Below are 8,504 nucleotides of genomic sequence, written 5' to 3' on the forward strand. Positions count from 1 at the left end.
AGGTGAATGTATTACGGGAATGTTTAGCGCGGAAATGATCTGATGCCGGTGGAGCGAAATGTACGGTCTGACGTTCTCCTCTGGCATAGTGGCCATGGGGCGTGGTCCAGAAATGCGGCCTTCGATGCTGGCCACTGGCTGGCCTCGTTTTACTCGTCCTTCGCTGCAAGTAGATTCGATGTGTAATGTCCGTCTAATTATTTGTGAATATAGATTAGCTTTCAACGTCGTATATCTTCCAAGGACGCCATAGAGGAGAGATCTATCTTGAGATTTAGGTCGACTTGGCCCAGGCAGCACAGCGTACGATTTTTCGTTCAGTGTCCGCGTTGAATTTTCTACGCTGCCTCGGGATGTGACGTCTTGAGTGGCCTCGGGACGTCATATGCTGGAGCTTTTAACCGCTGTTCCGGAGGAACTATGCATCGCTGCGAGAAAGAACAACCGCACGCATTGCTCTGTGCCCAAGGGCGTGATGGTGATACGCCCGAATGTTTATTGAACCCGCGGGCAATACAGGTTGCCAAGAGTCATGCGCTTGAACTTGTTGAAGAGGTCTAAAAATTGGGACTAGGGCGCTTAACCGTAGTGCTTGCCGGCGAAGCCATATCCGAGACCGAGTCCATAGCCGTGGCCGTAACCGTGGCCGTAACCGTAGCCAAGACCGAGTCCGTAGCCACCGTAGCCACCATAGCCACCATAGCCAAGTCCGTGTCCGTAGCCGACGGCGACAGCGGGGGCGGCGACAGCGACGGGGGCGGCGACGGCGTGGGCGACGGGAGCAGCGTGAACGACCTGCGAGACAATGTAGACAAGAACGTTTCAAATGTACGCTCACGTTGAATGAGCTCCCAATAGAAACAGTGAGGTCCACACTTCCAGCGTGAATCCTGTAAGGGTGCAGCGTGTCGTATTAGACATTTATGCTTAAGCTCTCCAGATTATATCTTTCAGAACGACGCAGAAGTCGTCTGCTTGGAGTGACAGCTGCCATTGCTTTTTTGCACCAACGTTAGATGTCAATGCTGCACTCTCCTTCCATGAGCAACTTTCTGCTCGTTTCATGGCCTTTTCCGTGCGTGGAATGTTCAGCGATTTGCAGGACGCTTTAATGACACGCGTTGTTATAAGCACCTGTTTCAGTCTTTCCTTTTTTTTTGTTGACGCGTGCAAGACGGTCTAAGTCTGAAACTTAAAGTTCTCGATTCCATCGTTGAGGGCTGTGCGGGGGCTATACTACTCTGCGTGCTCTCACCTTAGCGAGACGAGGGGCGTAGACGTCGCTCCTGTAGGTCACAGCGCTGGTCACCTGGGCGGGCACGACAGCCTTGGCGACAGCGGGGGCAGCGACAGCAACTGGGGCAGCGTGAACAGCCACAGGGGCGACGGCGTGGCCGTAGCCGTATCCGCCATAGCCGAGGCCGTATCCACCATAGCCGCCGTGGCCGTAGCCACCATAGCCGAGGCCGAAGCCACCGGCGTTGGCGGTGTAGGCGACAGCGAGGACGAGGACGGCGGTGAGCTACAAGAGAAAAGAGAATCCTTGCATCATTCGTTCATCGCCATCCACAAGACGGATCCTCGTTTGAACCGGAGAGGGGGTGTTTTGCCAGTTATTGGGTCTTTCTAAGAAAAACTAAGGGGGTGTCAGTCACGAAACTGACGATATCGCGAGAGCGAAATGATGCTGCGAATGATACTGAATGGTGGGGTAGTGGTGTACCCTATAGCGGGCCATACACTTCGAAGCGTGACTGTTGTTACGTTCGGTACTGGGTACGCTTAATCGTATGAGGATACATTTCCAGATTTATTTACCTCCTGTCGAATCTAGTCATCGTCGTTCCGCGTCATCGATTGCTGCGGTGCGCATTCTTTCTCCCCACGTGCCAGAAGAAAGGGGTCGCACTGCGCGTAACGGCTGCGCCGTAGACGTCGCAAAAATAAAAATAAAGATAGAGAAGAACTAAACCGAAATAAATGCGTTCTCGGAGGCGCCAAGCGAGAGCCGCAGCGGGAGTCAGTCGGCCCGCCCTGCGCAAAACGACCGATGCGTCCTGATTTCGAGGCTAATCTTGTTTCTCCACACAACGAACGCGGAGCGCGAACGAGGGCCTGGAATGGAAGAAAGAAGAGCAAACGAGACGAGGCGAAAGCGACTCCGCAAACGGAAGCGCGGGCGTGCTCTCGAACACGAACGCTGCAAGGCGGTAATTATATGACAACAACGGTGACGGCAGGCGTGCCACTTAGCGTCATCGAGGGCGTACGACAGCGGAAGCAGGGATGCGGAAAAGCCGATCTTCCAACGCAACGAGAGGAAGTAACAAAACTAAAGAGCGCGTGAAAAATAACGGGTCGCTTCGCGGCGCGCCTGCTTAACGCCTCCGCTCTTTTTTTGCCTCGTCCAAATGACTTTCCCGCGGCGCATATTCTGCCGGCTCGATGTCCCGTCTCTCATCTGGCTTTCCGATGCCGAGAGGACCGTTCTTTACTCCTTCGAGGGGACTTTGCATTCATACTAAAGCGCGGTTCTTCGCGGACAAGCGTGTCCGCAATATGTGGAGGCAAAGAACTACGGGGCTCTTCAGCCGCCGCTTGGAAGATGAACGGTCCACTCCGCGGTATGGAACCTCCAAGGGGCCTTGACGCTGGAGCGCGGTAGGAAACCGTCAGGCCGATACGTCGCTCCCACAGTTCCTCCTTATGGAGCATGGGTGCGCGGCCCGCTTTCACGGCGGAGACCCTCAAGAGAGCGGAGCGGGTACGTTGAGGCGAGCCGAGTAGCGATCGTTCGCGGCTTTACTTACGGCGTTCATGATGATGCTGCTGCTGATTGTCAGTAGACTGCGACTTCCCCAGTGACCGCCGGCCGCTTATATAGTGGCCCGAACAATGACGTCGAAGGCGAGAGAAAGGCAAGGGCGAGTTCCCGCTGGCCGGCAGCAGCAGGTGGAGAGGCCGGCGTGCCGCGCTGCGACCTAGGAGGCCTGCCCGCTGCTGTCCACGCTCCGTAGTGGCGCGGAAGCCCTCGCCGCTTGACCGCGGAATGCGTGCGAGAGCTGGGCGTGTGCTTGCCGCTCGCTCCCGTTGGGTTCCCGTTCATCAGATAGTGCGACGGCGCCGCTCGCTTTCGATGGCGCGCCGGTGCGCACGGGCAGCCCCGGGCGGCTGTAGCCTACCCGCCAGCGTCGGATATATTGCCCGATTAGGTAACGCTTGTTCTTGACATGCTTGCCCGGCGCGTGCTGTCGCGTCGCGCGAGCGGCGGGCCTTGGGAAGGCCGCGGAGCCTTCCGCTGTGATATTTTTTTTTTCAGGCTCGAAATGCAGTGCATATCTCGACTAAAGTATACTCGACACCCGTCGAGCTCCGTATTCGTTTCCTGGTGCAAGCTAGCTGGATTATTTCCAAGTCCGACTGGACGGAGGGTGTATAGTGGCATAGTGTAGCACGACGACCTCCGCAGTGGTCGGGCGTTACCGCTGGCGAGACCTTGTGCAGGACGCTTCTGGATGCGCGTACTAGTGGCGACGATGGCGACGTGCATCAGCTCGATGTATACCTTGATATATTCTGCTGAGTTTGTTAATGGGTACGAGCCACTGGGATTTATGGGTTGAACTAGTGCACTGGAGGTCGCAGCATGAAACGGTGGTTGACGCAAGGCTCATCAAAGCTTTCGTCAGCTAGAAGAGCAGATCGCCTTTTGTAGAGTAGAGACTGCTTATATGGAACTCGATTGTTCTTAAACTATGGCCTGTTTGAAGCACTGTAATCTTGCCGCCGAAAGTACGGAGTGCCCAAATTATTGCAGTGCGCATTCTACTGACACCCCTGAACTCGGGCACAGCGTCCGTATAACGCCCGACCCTTCCTGTTTTACCCTTTCCTGTCCATGGCAACCTCTTTCTACCAGCAGGTAATGTGTTCGGTGTTAAGAGTAAATTTACTTGTCCAAAAATTACTCCAGAAGTGTGGAACACAAGTCTGTGGAAACGAGAATAATAGAGCAGGTCAGAAAACAAACATAACATGTTGCTATCGATTGTAGAGTTCGGACCTACGGTCGGTTGTTTCTCACATAAAGAGCTGATCGCCGACCAGCCGTTATGCATAGGCATCCACGCCTTGAACAGAGACAACCATCAATATATTTTTTCATTTTTCCCGTGTAAAGCGTGTAGTACTATGCCTCCGTAAACTGCACTTCTTTGTACTTCCGTCACCACTAAAACTTTCAAGCGACACCTCGACCTCTTCTAGAACACGAGCACTATTTCCGTAGGCACAATGATAAATTTATCTTGACAGTTTATATTTTTTGATGAGCTATCAGACAACGTTTCACAATTGCAGTTAGACTGGGATACGCAGCTGTATAGGGCGGCGGATTAGTATTAAGCGACTGATGTTGTTAACATGTACCGAAATTTCTGCACAAGGGCGCTACCGCACGTCCCTCCAACGCTAATCGGAATAACCTAGGCTGAGAATCAAACAGATGACCTGGTGCTGAGCAGGCGAATGTCATATATCCACTGAGCGACCGCGAACGTGTTCAGGCTGAATCACGGTCCCCCTGACGAAATGAAGAATAGGTAGATTAGAAAAGGGAAAAAAAAAGAAAAAAATAAAGACAGGAAGTAAAGAAAGCTATTTAGTATCGTCACCGGCTACAGGTCAGCAGAGATACCCCGACGTTACATTATTGGGTGTGCATTTTACGTGAGCGCACTTTCCTATCCCATTCGTGAGAAAACCTGAGGGCACATAAACCCGTATTATGAGTTGCGAATGCGAAAGCATTAATGCTTCGTGTTGTCTAGCGCGGCGCTTTCCTTCGGCTTCGCGTGTTAGGAAGGCTTCGTCCCCTTGCCGCTTAAGACGCTTTGCTTGGCGATCCGCTTCCGCCTCACGCCTTCGAACGGCTTCGTGTAGCCTCCGAGTGCGTTGCGCCGCAGTTAGTTCCACCCACAGTGTACTGGGGAAGTTGACGACGATGGTGGATTTCGCTGCATGCCTCTTCGCTCGTTTTGCTGCGTTCTTCCGCTCCCTTACTTCGTTAACGGCGCACTGGCGTGGGTGGCCACGTTTCGCTACTGCCGACGTTGCCTCCGCCGACGATGTATATGCTTCAGACTGCATAGCGGTACGTGTTGCCCAAGCCAGCAAGCAGCAGCAGCCTGCGGTGCTGCTGCTTGCTGAAGATGCGAGAATGAAGATGACGTGGCGCCGCGGCGATGCCTTCTCCCCTCACGCGACACCTGGCGTGCTAATTCGGCAGCAGATGTAGCCTTTCGCCCGCTCTGCTCTGTCGAAACGCGCTCGTGCTGTGGCGTCGCAGGCAATGGGGAATATGTCAAGGCGTGGCGTCGAGGTGAGGCATCGGGACGTGGCGTCGCAGCCAACGGGACTTTAGGTGCTGTTTCGCTGCTACAGATTACAGACGCCGACTTTTTCGCTCAATGGGCCAGTTGACGCCTTCGCAGCAATATACGTGGTACATGAAAAAGAAAATCGAAGGAGTTTAGCAGCGGTCATGTTTGTCAACACTAGACTAATCTCGCCCAGTCCCGTCGTCGTCGTAACCATGACCATTATCTGTCTGTCAACTTTACTGGCTTTCTGCGTAAATGATGGTCGAGTCCAGGATTCCATTTTAGCTGTTGTGAGCGCTATGTCGTCCAGTTTGCTTAGTTTAGCACGCAGAGGCTGTCTTTGCTTGTCGAAAGAAGGGGAAGTTGCAGAGGATGCATTCTACCATCTTGTTGCAACCACAAAAGCTGCGCGAGGCACTGTCCATCATGCCATCACAAATATAGTGTAGGACATTTGTGGACGCCACGTTCACCCGCAAACTACACAGTAAAGTCGCCTCACAACGAAATAAACCAGTCTGATGTCTCAGACCCAACGCAGGCTCAAAATAAACGGGAAGTGGCAAATTGTGCTGTATTCCATGGTTCCAATACAAACAAGGATGAAGTTTGCAGTTCGCAGGAAGCCGTGGACTTGAACTGAACGTTCGTGGCTCCACAACGGATGTCTCAAATAAGAGATAAATTTTCGACAATGGATCTTCTCTTCCCTTAGCGGCCAGAATCCTAGGCCAGAGAAAGTTAGATAAAGACGTTCAATAAATTTGGACTCCGGCACACAAAGCCGTCCCGGGAAACGAGGCGGCCCATAGGCTGGCTCGAGATCTCTACAGCCGAGCCGCTACGGGGCCCCTCGATGACTGAGGGAGCGAAGAGCGCACGCTAAAGTATGGGGAGATGACGCAGAATTATAGATTGCATGGTAGACTGGTATCCTCACCAGACCCGTGGAGACGACTGCAAATTTATACGTATCCGCACCCGGTTATGGCGAACCACATGTTCCTCGAGGCCAGAAGCGATAGGTGCAAACTTTGTGGGGCGAGAGGGACCCTCGACCACATAATAAGGGAATGCCCGTACTCTTCCGGGGGGACGCACACTATAGGTAGTAGAGACAGCTGGGAGACCCTGCTGTGCAGCTCGGACTCTGAACTCCAGCTCGTCCAACTGGCTGAAGAGGCTGCTGGGACCCAAGACCTCCCAGACTGCATCTGAGGCGGCGGCAGCAGCCGCCTGAACTGCGTGTCGGGGGGTGGGTAGATCACCTTAGCCGTTGGATAATAAAGTTTGTTCTGTCTATCTATCGGCCTTCGTTCGGGGAAAAACTAGCAGTTGCTTACCTGACGAAGGCAAGTCTTATTGCAATGTTGCCTCATGCCTGAGACATCCTTTGTTGGGCCGCTGTTGACCACTGTTTTATTTTAGTGCGACTGGCAAGTAGGCGATGTTGGCGCTGTGCACCAGGCCTTGACCATGGGACGGGCAGAGGCTGGACTTGTTGGTAGGCGGAGCGCGGCTGCTTCGTCGGCATTTTTGTTACCGACTGCTCCACGATGCTCTGGGAATCACTTAAATTTGATGATGTGCACATTTGTACTTTTACAACAGCACGATGGCAAAGGTTCTCTTTGAAGTTCAGTGTTTGACGGAAGCCCATCTGGTCGGGATGACGTCTTCTTTTCTTTTAAATCTTTATTTGGTCTGCGAAGTGCCCCGGGTTTTTGTTTACCTTTTAACCAGGTTCTCGTTCTTTCTCTTTTTTTTTCGTATAATAACTGCGACAGTGACTTCGATATTAGTGTTGTACTGAGCACTTTCTTTTTTTAGGAGTGAGGAGAGGGGGGGGAGGGGCGTCTCCGTGACAGGCTACCAGTGTTGACGGACACATCTAGGTCTAATCACCCCGTAACACAAATCACACAAGTCCTAGCACTTCGCGCTTGTCTCAGCCTTCCTCAATATGGTCCAACCGGCGTAAGAATCACGATTGCCCTGGACCATTCGGTGTCAACAGGCAGAGCCTCCGTCGAAGCGCATAGAATTCAGATAGAATTCACATGTGGCACTTGTTCCGCGTTCAATGCCACCACCGAGCTTCTCTGCCAGCGCGACGACCGCGCGCTGCACTTGCCGGTATTGTGGCTAATTATTGTGCCTCGAGTATATCAGGCTTCACTCCCGTAACGCCACGACCTTTGTGGTGCCTGTGCCGAGCCTCCGTAGTATCTTCGTGGTCCTGGCATTCGAAAGAAAGTCAACTTGCTGTATGTAGCTTTCAAGCAAGTCATTTAGCTACACATTTATCGGTCCTCTACTCTGACAAACATCTTGTCCAGTGTTGTGGTCGTCCCATTAAGATCGGCACCTATCAAGTTCAAGTTCTCTCATACCAAAACATCAACGGGACCGGAATTTGAGGCTCACAGAGCATACATCAGCAGCAAACTAGCTGGCGAGTCGTATTTTGTGATTCTAAGGCGGCCCTCCGAAGTTTGCAACGAGCCCTGCAACACGGCTGTCATGATTTTATGACATTTGTACGAATGCGCGCTCGGTCACGTGATCGATCTGAACTTCCGTCTCTTCCCTTGTTTATTTCGCTACCCCATTTCCTTGAGCGCCTGTAGGACAACCAACAGCGCGGAATCTAATTAAAGGAACAATGATATGACGTTATGGACTTTTCTTTCCTTTCCTTTTTTTATTTAAGAGGAAGCTTTATCTCTAGGCCTCTGTCTAAATAGATGAAAAAGGAGAAATCGTTTTCCTCGGCAGCCTATGCACCAAATTTGATTAGTTTCGTTGCATTTAAAAGAAAAAGTTAAGATGTAGTGAGTGTTCGTTGCGAATTTTTGAGTTATGTCGTGAATTTTTTAATAAAGATTGGTAAAAATCGCAAATTTTCAGATAGCTAAACTATGGAGTTTGCAATTCTGTAACTCGGCAATGAAAGGTTATATCACAGTTCTGTAAATGACACATGATAGTACATTTAAAGCGGACAAAATTGGTCCAAAATTGGGCAAAGTTAAAGCGGACAAAAGACCACCAAGTTGTGTGTAGAACTTTTGCACAACCCTTGTAAACAATTTAACAGACTCACGTGAAATATAAATTGAC

At 51.7% G+C, this 8,504-nt stretch overlaps 1 protein-coding gene across 1 annotated transcript; it reads right to left on the bottom strand.

The window, feature by feature from the left end:
* Positions 1-457: 457 nt before the first annotated feature.
* LOC126542471 (uncharacterized) lies at positions 458-2,913 on the bottom strand. Its single transcript, XM_050189553.2, has 3 exons — positions 2,811-2,913; positions 1,256-1,522; positions 458-795 (listed from the first exon to the last, which is right to left on the bottom strand). The coding sequence occupies exons 1-3, from the start codon at positions 2,817-2,819 to the stop codon at positions 580-582; spliced, it is 492 nt and encodes a 163-aa protein (XP_050045510.1). The 5' UTR covers positions 2,820-2,913; the 3' UTR covers positions 458-579.
* Between the last annotated feature and the right edge of the window lie 5,591 nt (positions 2,914-8,504).

Source organism: Dermacentor andersoni, chromosome 2 (genome assembly GCF_023375885.2).
Source record: "Dermacentor andersoni chromosome 2, qqDerAnde1_hic_scaffold, whole genome shotgun sequence".
NCBI classification, from domain to species: domain Eukaryota; kingdom Metazoa; phylum Arthropoda; class Arachnida; order Ixodida; family Ixodidae; genus Dermacentor; species Dermacentor andersoni.

Bases quoted from the DNA above. Each gene is read 5' to 3' on its own strand.
- LOC126542471 (XM_050189553.2), bottom strand. The intron at 796-1,255 runs GTGAGAGCACGC...ATTGTCTCGCAG, and splicing joins ACGCCCCTCGTCTCGCTAAG to GTCGTTCACGCTGCTCCCGT.